The sequence below is a fragment of the Crassostrea angulata genome, chromosome 7 (assembly GCF_025612915.1).
Source record: "Crassostrea angulata isolate pt1a10 chromosome 7, ASM2561291v2, whole genome shotgun sequence".
NCBI classification, from domain to species: Eukaryota; Metazoa; Mollusca; class Bivalvia; order Ostreida; family Ostreidae; genus Magallana; species Magallana angulata.
This window is the reverse complement of record NC_069117.1, coordinates 49,451,777-49,470,743: the sequence shown is the minus strand read 5'-3', so window position 1 is coordinate 49,470,743 and position 18,967 is coordinate 49,451,777. Positions and strand designations below refer to the sequence as shown.

Genomic DNA, 18,967 nt, shown 5'->3' with positions numbered 1-18,967 from the left:
GCGCATGTGCGACTTGAACTTCCTGTCAGCAGACGGCTGAAGTGAAAATGAAACTACTCACACCGCAAATATTTAATGCTTTTAGAAATTACAAATGCAGAACATTGCCTTGTTCTTCATATCTACAATACAGATATGAGAAAAGGAGATACTCTGATTATTTACCAGGAAAGACTGTCAGAATAGGATGCGCAAGTGGTTTTTGGGGGGATACCTCTGTTTCGAGTACGTTGTTTACCCGAGATAAGTCAATTCGTTACCTGGAAATTTGGCCCCCTTAATAAATTTTTTTTTTTTAATTTTTTGTTAGAAAAATCGTGGTGGATTAAATTTTATGAACTGGAATAAATTGATGATGAATTTTAAATGAATAATAATAAATTAAATGTTTATTTTCCCATGTTTAAAATATTGCCTACAGAGCAACAAAACAGTTGAAATATCACATATCAGCAGGTCCAGAACAATCTCTTGATTTAGCATCATGTATATAGCTTGTTCTGTTTATATTTTGAATAAGCTATAGAGCTTTAATAAGCTATTCAGAATAACTTGATTTAGGGCTTGGCCAAAACTGTGCTTTGCCAATTCGGTACATATTATAGTAGCTAGTACTGAAATGCAATACAATAAAGATCACGATACATTGTAACTCAATGAAAACATGAAAAAGGGTTTAAAATATATTCAATTTGTTGATGTGTAACCGCATGTCCAAAGTGATTTCATTATATTTAAAATGAGCAGTGCACAATTTACAAATTACTTTAGTATTATCTGTGGTGTATTCAAATCTATGTTTAATTAACCTGTTGCAAAGTCATTTTCTGCCAAATATTGTATAAGCTGAATATAATATGTTTACTGTATATTGGAGTATTTAAATTGAAATTAAGAAATCGTATATAATATTGTAATTTTTTATCAATACTTTTATTGTATAATATAATTTTCTTCCAGCCCCACAACTTATCTATGGAGGGAAGATTGATTACTTGGTCTATGACTATCTGGCCGAGGTCACAATGTCTCTGCTTGTTGGGGCAAAGCATAAGAACAGTGTATGTGGTTTATTTTTATTCATATGTTAATCAAAACATTCATATTTGTAATAAGTTTTGTAAACTTTGTGGAAAAAAGCATTCTTTGATAAATGTATATGTTGCATATATGCATTGTTTTCTGAAATTCCTTTCCCTGTGATCATGGTGATACACTGATCGTATTTGTACACTGACTAGACGTGATACTACCGGTAATTAAGTTGCCCTTTTATACTGACTCTGAATCCAAACAGTAAATTGGTCATATTTTAATAGAAGGTTTCTGTCCAGTGAAAACAAAAAAAGAGTGAGGGTTCATCCCCTAATCTCTCTTTTCTCCATCCCCTACCTGCAGATGCAACATAATTTTGCTTAACCCTCTCTATGTAACATTTTTCATTGGCAGTAGGTTGATATTATATTACTGTACAACAACATGTTATCTTGGAATGACAAAGGCACTATATTTTGTAGACTATAAATCAACCAATAATGAATTATGGGGAACGTTATGGTATCAACTATTTATGAGGTCTCGATCATTATAGAATTAGTATTTAAACTTATTCCTAAGTCGGTTAGAATTATTTTGACTGTTGATTATTTTCATATTTTTAACAGGAGATGGGATATGCTCCAGATTTCATTACGGTAGCCATGGCACCATTTATCAAAGATATCAAAAGACAAGGTAGGCACTAAAGGTCTACATGTGATTGAATTACAGATTACTTATTTATGATAAAGGTATACTTTAAGAAACTACAGTTAAGTAGGGTTAATATAGTAAAATGCCAGGGACAAGCAATTTTTATATGTTATAAGCATAATTCATAATGTACGATCCGTTTTTAATATACCGGTACACTTTAAAGATTAGGGACGTGAAACTGATGTAAGCATGAATTCTTTTTAAGCATTTTCTCTATGACTGTGTTTTACGATATTATACTCTTGTGTTATGTTTTGAAGGAATAAAGGTTGTAAGCAATGCAGGGGGAGTAAATCCTCATGGTTGTGCTGCTGCACTGAAAAAAGTATGTGAGGTTGCAGGGGTCAATCTAAATGTTGCTGTTGTCACTGGAGATGATCTCATGCCAAAGGTAAAAGTCTTGATTAGAGTGACAGACATACCCTCACACACACACCACACAAATCTATGATGGTCCAAGCAAATTATAAATTTAGAGAAGAGGAGTTTCATTACCTTTTTAATTTCTTTTCAGTTGAAGAGTCTCCAAGATGACTGTATAATAGATATGCAGTCTGGTCAATCATTTCCAAAAGCAGTGGTCAGCATGAATGCCTACATTGGGTAATATGTGTAAATTTATTACTTGCATGTTCTATCCCAGATTACAGGGACCATTAGCTACTGTAGATTCCTTATTAAAGGCAAGGAATTAACATCCGCTTAAAATCGCGAGAAGCAACCCTCGCCGATTATAAAATCACGCTGTTATTTTTCAGACAGTTTTGAACTTTAGGAATTATATCAAAAAAATAGTGCTCTCGATTTTATATTCTCACGATTTAATACAAAACAGTTGAATTGCGGAATTAAGTACCAGTACTCGCAACAAATAAGGAATTTACAGTAGTAATGGCCCTGCATAGGTAGTTTTATTAATTGGAGACTTGGATTGCTTTGTTACAGGGCAGGCCCCATTGCTCGAGCCCTGGACCTTGGAGCTGATGTTGTGATCACAGGCCGCTGTGTAGACAGTGCTGTAGTGTTAGGACCTCTTGTACACACAGTAAGTTTGCCTGTCTGTGATGATGGAAAAAAAATAGTTTTAAACTTGTACTTAATTTCAAGACTGATTAACTGCAATAATTACATCCAAATTTTACATAAAAATTTTAATGTGAAATTCAGATAACTTAAAAATGGATGAAATTTCACATTAATTTTTGTGTATTACTTTCCACATGAAATTCTTTTGTGATTCAATTGGCTGAAGTTATAGGATATGTTATTGGAATTTGCTTACTATAATGTGAAAATTTCACTAAAAAATTCATTGCTTGAATTTAGTACTATGTTATCATTATGGGATTGTTGCTTAAAATGTGATAATGCAATACACATAATTTTGAAAAGAAATTAAGGTTTTTAAATGTTTATTCCTTAAGGCACATGATTTTTAGTTGATTTATATATTTCTAGTTCGGATGGGATTGGAAAGATTTCAATAGTCTTGCTGCTGGAAGGTGTGTGCCAATTACATTTATATTAATAAAGACATGTGTTATTGTTACATACATGTACCAATACATAAATTGATATTGCTGAAAATCATTTCCTGGCCATTCAATACTTTACTTTACATTTTCAAGGAATATTTATCAATTTGGAGAGGGTTTTCTTTATTTTGGTTATCAATCAATTGAGAACATGAGAATGGTAAGACTTGTTGATTGTGCATTTTTAATGATATTGTGTTGATTTTTACAGTCTTGCAGGGCATTTGGTAGAGTGTGGGGCTCAGGTCACCGGAGGAATTTTCACAGACTGGGATAAGGTACCCGACTGGTAAGTTATTTTTCATACAAATTATGTAATCTGCTAAAGTTGAGTTAATTTTAACAGTGTTATAGCCCTTGGGTTTTAAAATTGAAAGCTCCTTTTTAGTTGTAGCATATATTGAGCTTATTTTGGTGATTTGCATTAGGTGTGTAGTTCTCTAAAATTACCAACTGTAAATGCTTGTATAACGATACTCAATCTGTGACAGGGACCACATTGGATTTCCTATTGTGGAGTGTGCCTCCAATGGTGGATTCATTGTCACCAAACCAAAGGCGACAGGGGGTCTGGTGAACAGGGGGACGGTCAGCGAGCAGCTGGTGTATGAGATAGGGGACCCAGAGCACTACATGCTCCCTGACGTCTGCTGCGATTTCTCTCAAGTACAGCTGGATGAATTTGACAGTACGACCTTAAGCTGACCTCTATATTTATTGTGTTATTCAAACTACTGTATTACACAATTTAGACTGAACTCAATAATGATATTGCATTGTAGCACCTGATGGTACAGCTGTTTATGTCTCAGGGGCCAAAGGTCATCCTCCTACCGGGGAGTTCAAGGTCAAAATAAGATCCTAATTGTGCTACATTTATTTACTCGATCTCCATATCTTGCTTAAGATTACTTTTGAATTTCATTGTTTCTTTTATCTTAAACTTAATTTGTCAAATATTTATTTTCTATTACTATTCTGTTCCATAATACACTGATCAGGTTTGTACCATATATCCCAGTGGATTCAGAGCCACTGCTGTAGCTTGCGTGGGTGGTGTCAATGCCAAGGCTAAAGCAGAAAAAACAGCTGAAGAAATCCTTAAAAGGCAAGTGTAGTCTGTATTCAGTACCCTTACAATTATGTTTTTTTTATGAATGCATACAGGTTGGTTATTAATAAGATGAAGCCCTGTTTCAAAACAGTTTTTGTCATATCATCATTGATGTTATTTAGTTTAACACCATTCAAGACAGTAAGAATCTGGAATTACAAAGATGCAGATAAGCCATATTTTGATATGCACAATTGCCTCTGTGTCAAAACAATATTCATTCACTAGAATGAACAAAAGTACCAAGAATCGTTTCTTATATCCATTTTTATTGTTCTTTACTGATAAGTATTTGTACTGATTAAGAAAACTATAAAAAAGAGACATAAATTTAGACCTGGGATAACTGTGTAACTACACATAATAACAAATATAGCTTAACTTGTATGAAATACTGGATAATCAGTAAGAGATAAAAATTTAAGGAACATTCAAAAAAGGTATCAATAAAAAATTAAGACTTTGATAGTTACAGTACAGTGTACCTTTGTACATGTACATATATTTATTTCAGATGTAGAAGAGTTTTTTCACAATTAAATATGAGTGATTTCACGAAAGTCAACCTTGAGGTGCTTGGCTCAGAACATATTTATGGACCACATAGTAGAGTTCCAAAGGTTTGTCAGTTTGTCTCATTTGATCGAACTATCTTATGAATATGGCATTGAGAGGTAAAGAGTTAATTAACTGTGGAATATACATGTATCTTACGCCAATGTAATCCATAACCTTGTCATTAGGGTGTAAGGGATGCTGTTATGTGGTTAGCAGTTCAACACAAAGACAAAAAGGCATTAGAGTTTTTTGCCAAAGAAATTGCCCCTGCAGGAACGGGGATGGGTATGTATCTCCTACTAACATCATGTGTACCGGTATTCTGATCATGGTTTTTTAATGTGCATTAGGCCAAATGTTCCAACCAGGTATTAATATGAGGTTTTCATTATTGCAAGAAAAGGTTATGTCATACATTTCCTCATCATCCGTTGATGCTGAATGGTCTAGTCCTATCAAGAGTGTTTGAAAATTAAACAAATTGCATTGTTTTTAAGAAAAATAACAAGTTGTTGTCCTCTTAGTTAAACATTGGTGCACAGCAATGGAATCTATCTAATCTCATGTTTTGAATTTCTGAATATCTTTAAAAAAAATTCTAATGTATAAAATATTGATATTGTTTTGAAACTACATGTAGAAAATCATCTGTTGATAATTCATATCTAACAAATCCAAATTATGTTCCATACACAGCTCCAGGATTAACAAACATCATTGGTGGACGCCCAAAAGTGTAAGTACCCTGATCGCAACTCTGCCAGAAAAAATAGTTTATATTGGTACACATGTATATTTATACATGTATATATATTTATTGGTACATGTATTTTACATTTGGTGAAATTGAACCAATTTTTTTTCAAAATTACCTCTTCTTCTTAAATATGAATTATTTCATATGAGAATATGAATATTTATAATATTAATCTTAATCTGTTGTTGGTCTAGTATGACTGTTGATTTGGTTTGTGTGCTTTTGCATTTATTTATATTAATATGTTCTATTTGTTTGCAGAAATCCAGTGCTGAAGATGTTTTCCTTTCTGTATCCACGCAACAATGTCCAGGTAAACATGTTTGTGAGACTTTCAGCAAAAACCCCAGAACTTCTCTTCGTATATATAACCATTTTGATTTAGTAAAAGGTTGCCACAATATCAGAATTAAATGAGTTTGTTTTAAACTGAAACAGAGCATGGTGTTAAAGAAGAAAATTTGATACATATATCATCAATTACCATTATAATTCATCCCATTCATATGATTTGATAAAAAGATGTAGTCGCGTAGTGATTTTCTTGAATAATGAATTATGTTAATGCTACAGGTTGACATCCACATGAATGGTGAACATGTAGAACAGTATCAGTTCCCAGACATCCCTATGTCAGAGTACATGACCCAGAATGTGACGCCTCCCTCCCGAGTGGTGGAGACACCCCTCCCAGGGGGAGACTACTCCTTCAGGCTGGAGGAACTGGCCTACACCAGGAGTGGAGACAAGGGAAACAGTGCTAATATTGGTAATCAACTCATCTGTATTGTCAAGATTAGGGGGAATTCATTATCACAGTTCATATATTGGTACAAACGCTGATCTGTACAAACTTATTATCAAGATAGGGTGGAAATCATGATAGCAGTTTTATGCAGTAATTGAAATGGCTCTCAAGTAATATTTGTGTTCTTTCATGAGCTACGTGCATTTATTCAAAAGAATTCTTTAAAGTGTTATATGTTTAATGTATAAGTGTGTAATGACCATTGTATTTGTGTTGTAGGTGTGATTGCCAGACACCCTGATATACTACCCTATCTTAGACAGGCTCTCACTACAGAGGCGGTGGAAAGCTACTTCTCCCATCTCTTTGAGAATAAGAGTGTACCCAGTCACCATAAGATACAGAGGTATTTTATAAAAGCTTGTATATATTTCAACAGTAAGAAGTTACTACTGGTAGATATTTCTAGATATGCTCGGAATGCAATTAAAATGCATTAAAAGGGACTTCGACCTAAAATGAATGTCACAAATATCAGGAAATGGTTTTTTTTTATGTTTTAAACGAAATAGCATTGTAAACACTGAAAATAGAAAAATAAAATTTGATGAACTTCGTGACCATGCCCCTTTAAGACCCATATAACATATACTAGGCATTTTAGATTGCATATTTGGGATATTAGGTTTTGGTTTTATCTTGTCACCAAAATCAATTTTTCTCTATTGCTTTTTTTTTTTTTATAAAGAAGACTATAAAATTGATTATGGTTATAATTTATTAGTTTCTATAACATGTAAGCACTTTCACATTTTGAATAGAATATACAAATGGTTCAGCACAGAGGAGCACATGAAATAATATCATTGTTTACACAAAAGGACACAATAAAACATCAGATGAAAGTTTGGATATCTTTTTAGCCTATCAAGAGGTCCTTATTCTTGAAAGCCATTTAAAAATTTGAGTCTTATTTAACACACAATGTCAGAATATAACACTGTCACACAATGAAAATCACTAGAATATCACAAACACAATATCACAAGGTAGCAACAACTGGGATGTCACTAACTGGCCCTGGAGAAGTTACAATGGGCCACCACTAGAGCATGCTGGTACTTCTCTGACTGACCACTCTCGCACTGGAAGTTGTCCTCTGGGATCTCTAGGGGAGGGAGCATGCGGCAGGGGTCCATGGTCTGCATGATAATGCGGGCCAGCATCTGGACGTTCAGCCAGCTCCTGTGGGAATAGCGCTGGTAGAAGTGTCGGACGGACTGTAGAACGGTCATGATTCCCATGTAGTGAAGGGACTGTCCCTTGTGACCCTTGAGAACAGTGCGCACTGCCAGTCGATATTGTCTCTTAATCTGTCGCTCTGAAATATTAAAAGCAAAATAAATACCAAGCAGATACTTTTATTTTCATCAGAACAACACCATGCAGATCTAAAATAATTTACATATCCTTTTTTTTGAAATACAGATCACAGGATGAATGACCATCTTTAAGTCCTCCTTAAAGATAGCTTAAAGGTGTTTAAAGGTAGCTTAAAGACGATCTTTAAGCCACCTTTAAGCTACCTTTAAGCTATATGTATTGCTTAAAGGTGGCTTAAAGAAAGCGTAAAGATGGCTTAAAGGCAGCTTAAAGACTATCTTTAAGCCACCTTTAAGCCACCTTTAAGGACAACTTATAGGTCCTTAATGTCCAAACTTCTTTAAGCCACCTTTAAGCCACCTTTAAGCTACCTTTAAGCCACCTTTAAGCCATTAAAAAAATTTTAATTCAATATTGTGCTTAATTTCCATCAAAATGTATTAACTTTATGAAAGAAAAGGTATTAAAACGGTTTTTGTTCTAGAAAGAAAAATCAAAAAAAAAACACCAAAAAAAAAACGGCCACGTTGAGAATTGAACCCGGGACCCTTAGTTTACTAGCATCATCACACATCCTCTGCGCCACGGCAACTTACATATTTATACGTGTTTTTATATCCTATATATCAGTGGATATTGAATCACTGTATTGAATGTGTTTACTTGAAAAGATTTTGACAAACCATTCAGTTTGTAACAATCAATTATATCTAATTTATAAATTACATGCAGGCATGTATTTAGAATGAAATACGGAACTTGGTCTTCAGTGAACAAAAATATATTATACCTAAATGGAAACCGTTAGGTTCACTATAGTAGGCTTTCTTAGTTAATAAATTTAAACCGAGTAGATATACGTAATTCATCTAATTTATAGCTATAAAAATGTAAGAAAGAAAATGAAATCATTTCTTTTATTAAATGCATTGATACTATTAGGGTATTTGTTCAATTTCCCGCAATTTCCCGGTTTTCATGATCGCGGCGCCGTTCCAATATGTTTAAATATTTACATGTAATTGTATGTGCATGATTTTTAAACTATCAATTCTATAACAAACAAAATTACCGATTACCGGTGACGTATTTACTGCATGTGGCAATTGCAAATGACTTGTACATACAATTGTATGATGTGCCAGGCCGGGTATATTTGACATATTTACCCTTATACATATATTTAAATAATCAACCCCTATTTATGATCACCGGTACATTAATTAATTAGCCTCAAGATTTTACTCTTACATACATGTATCGTTAATTTGTAGACGTAACATATTTAAAACCCAGAGCTAGGAAATAATACTTTGAAAATGAATTACAAATGTAAATTAACTTTTATTCACTAGACTTATCGTATACTCGTACATACTAAGATTCAACGCCTTTAGAAACCCTGACGTGCACCTGGGCACACGACACACCTGTTGTGTATATCTTGTATATTCTGTGTTAGTTCCAGGGGTTTTCTTAAGTTGGACAAACAATAGACTTTAATTAGATATACACAAACATGCACCTGGGCACACGACACAACTGTTGTGTATATCTTGTATATTCTGTGTTAGTTCCAGAGGTTTTCTTAAGTTGGACAAACAATAGACTCTAATTAGATATACACAAACGAACATAACTATGTCTAGACAAACAAAGCAGTAATATCCTGCCCGATATAACAAAGGCAGTTGAGAGTCTTTTCATCTTTAACATGTATCTAGCAGATCTAGAGTTAGAAATAATGAAAATTGAAAAAAAAAATACAAACCTGTAACTACGGAAGCGTATTAGGGTCGCAGCAGTATTTTTTATTAATTTGTTATAACAGATTAGTAATTTGTTATAACAAATTATTGATTTGTTATAACAGATTATCAATTTGTTATAACAGATTAGTAATTTGTTATAACAAATTAGTAATTTGTTATAACAGATTAATAATTTGTTATAACAGATTATCAATTTGTTATAACAAATTAGTAATTTGTTATAACAGATTAATAATTTTTATAACAGATTATCAATTTGTTTAAACAAATTATCGATTTGTTATAACAGATTATTAATTTGTTATAACAGATTAGTAATTTGTTAAAACAGATTAATAATTTGTTATAACAGATTATCAATTTGTTATAACAAATTAGTAATTTGATATAACAAATTAATAATTTGTTTTAACAGATTAATAATAGCATACAGATATCATAGCATTGCATAGAAATCTCATAGCATTACATTTTTATACTATTTTTTGGTAAATTAAAATGCTGTCTGACGATATATGATATTACATGATATGGTATGCAGTGCTAGGTTTTGTTATGCTATGATGAATGAGAATCAAATGATAGGCTATAAAATCCAATCCTATGCAATGTAATTCCAATGATATTACAGTTATCTAATTCCATAGCATAGCATTGGAATTACATTATATACCACTGGAATCTTATAGCATATAATTTGATTTTCATTCATCAAAGCATAGCATCATTTAACCTTTTATATCCGTAACATTGAATAGTATCGAAATATCATAGCATATCATTATATGCTTTTGTTTTAGTAAATTTAAATAAAATGCTTCGTTTAATGAAGATATATGATATTACATGATATGGTATGCTGTGCTAGGTTTTGTTATGCAATGATGAATGAGAATCAAGTGATATGCTATAAGATTCCAATGTTATGTCATACGATTTTAATGCTATGTTATTTAAATTTCATAGCATAGCATCGATATACATTATAAAGCATTTGAATCCTATAGCATTTCATATGATTCTCACTGATCATAGCATTGCTTACCATATCATTAAGCATTTCGTTTCAATTTAATATAGCATAGCATAGGAATCTCATATCATTGCTTATGAATCTCGAAACATTACTCGAATCTCATAGCACAGCATAGCATGAGATTGTAATAGATATGCATAAAATGATGGTCAAATATCATATAGCATAGCAATGGAATCTCATTACAAAACATTGAAAATATCATAGCATACCAAAAAATAGTATAAAAATGCAATGCTATGAGATTTCTGTGCAATGCTATGATATCTCTCTGCTATTATTAATTTGTTAAAACAAATTATTAATTTGTTATAACAAATTAGTATTTTGTTATAACAAATTATTAATTTGTTATATCAAATTACTAATTTGTTATAACAAAATACTAATTTGTTATAACAAATTATAATAATTTGTTATAACAAATTAATAATCTGTTATAACAAGTTGATAATCTGTTATAACAAATTGTTAATCTGTTATAACAAATTGATAATTTGTTATAACAAATTGATAATTTGTTATAACAAATTAATAATTTGTTATAACAAATTACAAATTTGTTATAACAAATTGATAATCTGTTATAACAAACTATTAATTTGTAATAACAAATTGATAATCTGTTATAACAAATTATTAATCTGTTATAACAAATTAATAATTTGTTATAACAAATTGATAATTTGTTATAACAAATTACTAATCTGTTATATCAAATTACTAATTTGTTATAACAAATTGATAATCTGTTATAACAAATTACTAATTTGTTATAACAAATTACTAATCTGTTATAACAAATTACTAATTTGTTATAACAAATTACTAATCTGTTATAACAAATTAATAATTTGATATAACAAATTGATAATCTGTTATAACAAATTAATAAAAAATACTGCTGCGGCCCTAATACGCTTCCGTATGTAACCGATTTACAAATTAAATCATGCATTTTTGGTTCATTATCTTTATTTTGTTTAATAACCAGATGAACTGAGAGAGAGAGAGAGAGAGAGAGAGAGAGAGAGAGAGAGAGAGAGAGATTTTTTTCACCGATTAATTTATAATAGGAAACAAACATAGTTTAATTAGTTTTATGCACATATTAAGATACAGAGACTGCGCTCATCCCTACAATAATTTTGAAACCCCCAAAAAATTATAAAGAATTTTATAACGGCAATCTGTGTCCATCAGAGCGGTGCTGATGATAGCGATCTGTGTTTAATAAAGCGACGATTAAAACCGCCTGGAACCCCCCCCCCCTTCCTTGAAAATTGTATTATCACTCGGATGACCCCCTCCCATCTCTATAAAAGAGCTTTTGCATTAAATATATGTTTTTATTGTTCAGCTTGATCAATATTGACTTAAAGGCCACTTAAAGACAGTGTAAAGGCAGTGTAAAGAGAGCGTAAATGCCACTTCAAGATGCTTAAAGGTGGCTTAAAGGTAGCTTAAAGAAGTTTGGACATTAAGGACCTATAAGCACTTGCTTAAAGGTGACTTAAAGGCGGCTTAAAGGTTGTATAGCCTTTAAGCTCCTTTAAGTCACCTTTAAGCCACCTTTAAGGACTTGATTAAAGATGGTTTTTCGCCCTGTGGATTATGGTAATGACATATCACAGAGTTTGTGTTGAGTCATAGAAGACATATACTCTTCATTCTTTAAAATGCTTGCAACTTTCTGATTTCCTCAACAAAGCTCTGTATTTAATAATTACAGGTATGATTGTTTAGATTACAATTATGTAGGTTGGCTAAAAAAAAACTGACAAAGTTTGTAAATCATTGAAAAATGATAAAACCATTGTTAATTTTTGTTTCTTTTAGTATTATACTTAATATTTTATTTCTGAAGGATATAGTGTTCAGTTACAAATTTAAATGAGAATTAATTATCAGAAAACTTTACAAACTCCTACCTATGAGTTTGACCTGGGCCTTGGCCTTCTCGTGATGAATCAGGTGTCTCTGTAGGAGTTGTGCACTGGTCTTAACATCCATGGTTTTGAGTATATTGACAGTATTATATTGAATGGTTTGAAGAAGAGAGTTGTAATGAAATGCCCTGCAAGTTCCCCCTTATATATCATCCATGCATCAGGAGTTACTCTTTTTCATTAGGTAAATTTTGAGACTTTAAATGAGGTCATTATCCTACTGAGATCAAAGGAAGTGGGACACAGGTAGGTTTGTTTGACCCCCTTGTTAAGTTCTCCACAGTTTGATGGTTTAATTATCACTCCTGCTGAGTTAATTACAACAACTGTTATAATTGATCATGGGTAAGTGAAGTATTGTCAATTAATACTAATTACCACCCCTTTGATCTCTTCACATATCTCCAAATTATTTATTTTAAAAAACAATATATCTTATAAATAGAAAATTAACATGTATTGCAATTAAATATCCAATATAAAATTTCATTAATACAACTATTTCTTAATTATATCTAGCTAGAGTTTTAATATATATTTTGATTGTATTTTTGGTTGTCTTTTTTTATTGACGAAATAGTATTTAAATGTTGAAAATACCTTTCTCTTAAATTTTAAAGGTATGATGTACCAGGAGTGTATGGGTTGAACTTTGTGCTGCATGATGTGCTAGGGGGCGGAGGAATCGCCTCTCTCAGGAGTGACCCTCAGGTATGGATAGAAGATAGTTCTGTTTAAGTGCAAACAGTCATTTTTATGGAAAATGCATTAAAAATACCGGTTTATGAAAAGGTATAGCAACAGCCTTTTATTGTACTGGCTCTCATTAAAAAATATCTCACTATAGAAATATATTTTTAAAAAAAAGATTAAAAAAGAGGCATATAAAATCAAATAAGTTCGCTACATATGTTGTGATAAAATGTGAATGCACAATCATCTGCAGTTCTTATGATATGAACACCCTCTCCTATCACCTCATGATTATAGGAAATTTTCTTTTTTGTTACACATGTACCAGTATATATATTTGGCTACAAGTAACATGTTCAGTTGATTAAACAATCTACAACAGGGAAAATAAATATATCACACGCTTATATTACAACCTTCAGAGTGACTGCTTTGTAACCACCTAGTTAACAATGTCTGAAAATACTGGTATTATTTTCAAGGGAAAAGCCATGGGCCAGATGCTGTTGGACTTTGAAATCAAAAATGTGCCCAACTTAGTAGAAAAAATAGAGAAGAAATACAGAAGATAGCAGGCAGCAGCGCAAAGTGTTTCGGCTGAAAACAGTGTAACTACCGGGTATATAGGAACTGTGACTGTGATATTTATGAGTGACCTTATTAATCATGTTCAAAATTACATGAAGAAAAGTTAAGATTTTCATCGAATCATATGTATCTCTTAAAAGTGCAAACGCATTGCAATCAATTTTTCTTATCAAAATATTTTAATAAAATAATAATGTTTTATGTGCAAGTCATAAGAAATAAAGCTTTGTACCAATGGTGTTGTAGAATTATTCAATATTTCTGTCCTTTAAATACAGATAGTTTAGGGTATTTGTGGAAAGAATACACAAAAAAAATAGTCAAAAAATAACTTTTAAAGTTCTTGTCTACAAGGAATTTTTTTCTTTTTTTAGTTGTTATTTATTTTAATAATATTTGGTTGCACAATAATTTATTTTGAGTGAATTTAAGTGTTTTCAACACTGTAGGCGCCAGGGTAAATGTTACCTATTACCAAAGACAAGATTTTATAAACAACATACGGGTAATGCACTTGTAACTGATGATAAGTTATTAACTTTTATATAAAGATTTTAGTTTCCTCTACGTTATAGAAGAGCTCTTTTAATTGCATTTATAAACCCTAAGTAGGAAATGGAAGTCTTAGAATGTAGTGTATCCATTTATAACTTTTCAAAGGTATTAATGTACCTTGCTCCAGATTACAGGTTACCCTCACCCATCCCTTCTATGATTTCAATTATTTTTAACCCCAATGGAAATGCAGCAGGAAAGTGTAATACAATTCTTTTTTACTACACAACAGTTGTTAGCTTGTCTTTGTGTTCATCTGTGTGCGTAAAGAGTGTCCATACATTACTTGCAAACCAGAAAAGTTGTTTCACACAGCAAAACCTGTGTATATGTCTTGAGCAGAATGTAGAAATTACTGGTAAAAATAAAAACTGTTTAAAATAATTTAACCTGTGTTTGAACATGGCAAAATTTATGCATGGTTATCATCAACTAAAGAACCAGAAAACTACATCTTGACTTATAGATATATTTAAGGGGTCTATGACAACTCATCGAAAGACAACTTGTCGAAAAAAAATCATCGATGCACAACGATGCAACAACACACAGAATGGACAGCGCATATAAAGGACAAGTCATGGAATAGACGACTCATGAATACGACAACACATCGACAGTCATAGAAAGTGAAAAAAAAACTATTAATAAAATTTTTATTCACATAAACATTAATATTTACCCTCAAGATCATTTTAATACATGTAGTTACCATCTCTGATTCGTTCCCCGACGGTTTACGCAATTGTATTTTTTTTTCCAGAGTTTTCCTTTATGAGCAGCCACTTCGAATTAGAGTCCCCTAACAAGTGCTCAGTTTGAATTTCCAATAAGTTTTCTTTTTCCTATTGCACAAGTGTGCAAAACCATTGTATGCCAATTTGTTTGTATTCATCTGCGACGGAATAAGGTAAATTGGTACCTCCTTCAGCCATGTTTTAAGTGAGTATGTAATATGAGAAGTATTCAAAGATTTTTTACTTCAGAGTATATACATGTAATATCGATGAGTTGTCATTCTGTGACATGTTGCGTCAGCGAGTTTTACTTTTGATTACCTGGTAGTTGACTTTTGAGTTTTGATGAGTTGTCGCATTCGATGAGTTGTCTTTGACGAGGTGTCCGGTGCCGATATTTTAGGTTTGTTTAACACACCTTTACCTGCAATACTTTTAGCTTTTCCAAAACCCCTTATGTGATATATGTGATACGTATCCCAATGATACCTCTATATTCTGCTTATGATCAATGTACAGTAAAACTCGTTTAGTACGAACACGGATATTGCGAATTCACGGATATAGTGAAGTCATCTTGGATTCCCAGCTATGTAAATTTAATGAATTTTTTATACGGTTATAACGAATTACGGATATAACAAAGTAATTTCTTAGGTCCCAGTGACTTCGTTATAAACAAGTTTTGCTGTATGAAGGTTTGCGGTGTGAAAGGATTTTTTGTAGAAGGAGAGCAATATTTTGATCCTGTTTACACAAATAGGAAAAGACCACCACAAGCAACCTTCGACTAGCTCCTTAATCTAATTGTTCAGATGTTCTTAATCAGAATTAAAGGGCTGTTGGAAGGGTTGATTTTAATCAGTCTGCCATATTGATGGTTAGTTCTCTTTTGATATATTAAAATATGCATAGATCAAACAGAGCTATTAGATATGCGAGATACATTTATTTATCATCATATAACTGCAAAAACAGGATGCTCATCATCATCAAAAACAAATTTGTTATGCAGTGTCTAGTATCTACATTTTCCTCCATGAGGCATTGTCAAACTATGTACAGCTCTCTTGACCTCCCAGCAGAGCAACAGTCCTTAGGAATTCAGCTGCTTCATAACGTATGGTACTGTAAAGATAAGATGACATACATTCAGTTACAGTCAAACCTTGACATATGCCAAACTAAATGGGAAAAGAAAAACCGAGAGATATCTGATAAATTCAATTTACAAGTAAATATTTCTACTTTCATTTACTAACCGTTATAAACCTTTCATACATTACAGTAACTGCAAAGAAAATCGTTCATAATTGCACAAACTTTATGATTCCCGGACAGCTGTGATGTATGATTTACTTAATATGTGTGGTAGATAGTACCAGAGACATAAATAACATAATGTTATTTTATATTTATGTCTCTGATAATACCCACTTGATATCACCCCCCCCCCCCAACACACAATTCTTTGATCCTTTCCAGGAAAATATAGATTATATTAAATGTAACCACTAACCTAGCACTAAAAATCATAACTGAGTATACATGCTTTCACCCAAAAATGCTTGTGTAACAACGTCAGGAGTAAGCCCTTATAAATAACAGAATATCATCACTCACGAGCACGGATAACGGCACATGTGACTGCAAATACACAAACGCTCTGTATGCACCCATATCTCGCTATTTTCTTTTGTTCTTCTGGGTCGACTTTAGGGGGCAATCGCAACATTTTCAAGTTCGTTTCAATCTCTAGCACATGCAATGATTTTCAATGTCATTCAATAGCATTGTTTACCGTTATAAAAATGAGAAAGAGAAAAACGCATCTAAGACTATGAATATGGGTTTCATTTTTTTGGTCCATTGTCTTTTTCACCACGTGGTGTTTTGGCCCTGCAGTATTTACCTGTGTAATTAAGGTTGTCCATCCATAACTATCATATTTCATATCTATTAGAAATCCAATTTAAATTATGATCAACGGGTAAAGTAGTACACTTTTACATTGAATTAAGTTTGGTTTAACGTGGTCTTCTTATTGATAATTAAACGATTATTTCAGTTAATCTGGTTAATGACTTTTTATAATATAATAAGGCATATAGCGACATACATTAAAAAAACATCCCATGAAACTGTTATGTGCGTGGCCTAGTGGTAACTCTTACATGTACACTTTGATTTTGCGGTCGCTTGAACGATTCCTCTGAGTAGTTTTTTTTCTTTTCCTTAAAAGCATGATAAGAATAGAGTGTTTAGATTACATGTATCTAGTGTATCTAATCTGCTGGAGTTTTTTTTAATTCTTTTGTTTAATTCTGAGTGTGAGCATGCCTCGGATATGAAAAAAATCAACAACACCCAGATCTCTTCCGTCAACAACACTGCATTCATTGCATTTGCTCGGTTATCACGTTCATAATATCAACTGATTTTATACATAGAGTTCTCGATGCAGGTTTCCTAAATTTAATATGACAAATCAGTGGTTACATACTGACACCATTATAAAATCAGTAGGTTTTGATCATATTGCGACAGGTACCTGTATCTAATTTTAGCAACAGGTACTTTCCATTCAAACACAGGTATGGGAAAAGGCGCTATACCTTTTTGAATATAAATAGAACCATTTTAACGATACCTTGGACTTTCGGTTAGACGTAGCTATCTATTTCTTGCGTCAAAACGAGTTAATTAAAAATGACGTAGTTTCAAGCGAAATATGCACCGATTGCGTAGTCTTAGCTCAAAAGCAGACAAATAGTGTTGATTTCAAAGAGCCATGGCTGAGTGGCCAGCAATGAAATACACAGGCCTACGTCATATTGCTGTTTGACACAACCACCCAAAATCCAAGCTCTTGATAAAATGGTTCTAAAGTTATTTATTGGCACAAACACGATAACTATAATTGGTAAATGCCAATTTAACATTATTTTAAAGGGTAGAGTTAATGCATATATTTATATTGTCAACAACGGTTATCTACATGAACGGTATAATTTTAAAACTGTAATATTGTAAAACTGAATTGACTGAGCTATCTTGCATGTTGACGTAATTATCTTGCTTTTCAACATATTGATATTGTATGTCGACATGTTTAATATAGAAAAATTAGTAACTTCCACACAATGGGACAGAAGTGTGCCACCAAACACTATAGTATGATATAGAGCTTAGTTTTAAATGATACGCTTGCTTTATAGCAGAATAAACTCTTTAATTTCTACCGCATTCATCTGACCTAGCGGTTAGCATAGCTGCTACTATCTTAAATGTAGTCCAGAAGAGTATTTGCTATATATATATTATACAATTTTTAAAAAATTGGACTTCATTAGGTCGATATGTGGTTATATGCACCCTTGTCAAGTGATATTGACCGAAGCCTTAATGTGATATCGACCAGGCTTGCCAGTGTAACAGTTGGTAGGGTGTCTAAATCTACGTATGAACATCCTATCAATTTCGATATCTGATCATGAAACGGACGAATGTCATGTGATGTCCTTTCAGCCAATAACAATTACGAAAATTGTTGTCTTACTTAATATCAAATTTTATTGACAGTACTGGTAATAAATGTGGTAGAGACTACTAGTTTGATAAACCTATGCATAATATAATAGATGTATTGGCCCCATGAGTGATCATCCCTGCATTCTTCACCCCCTCGCCCCTCACCAACACTCATATTCCTTGTACCTCTGTAATATGCAGCCATGCAACTAGATGAGCTGTAGTCAAACCATGCAGTTCAATTTAGAACCCCCTT

The 18,967-nt window shown here is 32.5% G+C and overlaps 2 protein-coding genes and 1 long non-coding RNA gene across 3 annotated transcripts; 1 reads left to right on the top strand and 2 right to left on the bottom strand.

Annotated features, from left to right (window-relative positions):
* The first annotated feature begins 6 nt into the window (after positions 1-6).
* On the top strand, positions 7-14,127 carry LOC128157417 (uncharacterized). Its single transcript, XM_052819960.1, has 19 exons — positions 7-225; positions 961-1,061; positions 1,665-1,734; positions 2,016-2,146; positions 2,270-2,358; positions 2,701-2,800; positions 3,214-3,257; positions 3,502-3,579; positions 3,782-3,978; positions 4,073-4,137; positions 4,292-4,398; positions 4,919-5,024; positions 5,148-5,247; positions 5,659-5,698; positions 5,981-6,032; positions 6,293-6,488; positions 6,747-6,873; positions 13,228-13,318; positions 13,783-14,127. Exons 1-19 carry the CDS (start codon positions 48-50, stop codon positions 13,870-13,872), a joined length of 1,962 nt encoding a protein of 653 aa, XP_052675920.1. The 5' UTR covers positions 7-47; the 3' UTR covers positions 13,873-14,127.
* Positions 6,962-13,221, bottom strand: LOC128157419 (uncharacterized). Its single transcript, XM_052819962.1, has 2 exons — positions 12,590-13,221; positions 6,962-7,848 (listed from the first exon to the last, which is right to left on the bottom strand). The coding sequence occupies exons 1-2, from the start codon at positions 12,669-12,671 to the stop codon at positions 7,538-7,540; spliced, it is 393 nt and encodes a 130-aa protein (XP_052675922.1). The 5' UTR covers positions 12,672-13,221; the 3' UTR covers positions 6,962-7,537.
* A 1,982-nt stretch (positions 14,128-16,109) lies between the features above and the next one.
* On the bottom strand, positions 16,110-17,106 carry LOC128156766 (uncharacterized). The gene is made up of 2 exons (XR_008239763.1): positions 16,804-17,106; positions 16,110-16,308 (listed from the first exon to the last, which is right to left on the bottom strand). It is a non-coding gene; the product is annotated as an uncharacterized LOC128156766 (long non-coding RNA).
* Between the last annotated feature and the right edge of the window lie 1,861 nt (positions 17,107-18,967).

Coding starts and splice junctions, on each gene's coding strand:
- LOC128157417 (XM_052819960.1), top strand. CDS start 48: ATGAAACTACTCACACCGCAAATATTTAATGCTTTTAGAAATTACAAA. Junction 2,147..2,269: donor GAGATGATCTCATGCCAAAG/GTAAAAGTCTTG, acceptor ATTTCTTTTCAG/TTGAAGAGTCTCCAAGATGA. Junction 5,248..5,658: donor CCCTGCAGGAACGGGGATGG/GTATGTATCTCC, acceptor TTCCATACACAG/CTCCAGGATTAACAAACATC.
- LOC128157419 (XM_052819962.1), bottom strand. CDS start 12,671: ATGGATGTTAAGACCAGTGCACAACTCCTACAGAGACACCTGATTCAT. Junction 7,849..12,589: donor GGCCCAGGTCAAACTCATAG/GTAGGAGTTTGT, acceptor TTAATATTTCAG/AGCGACAGATTAAGAGACAA.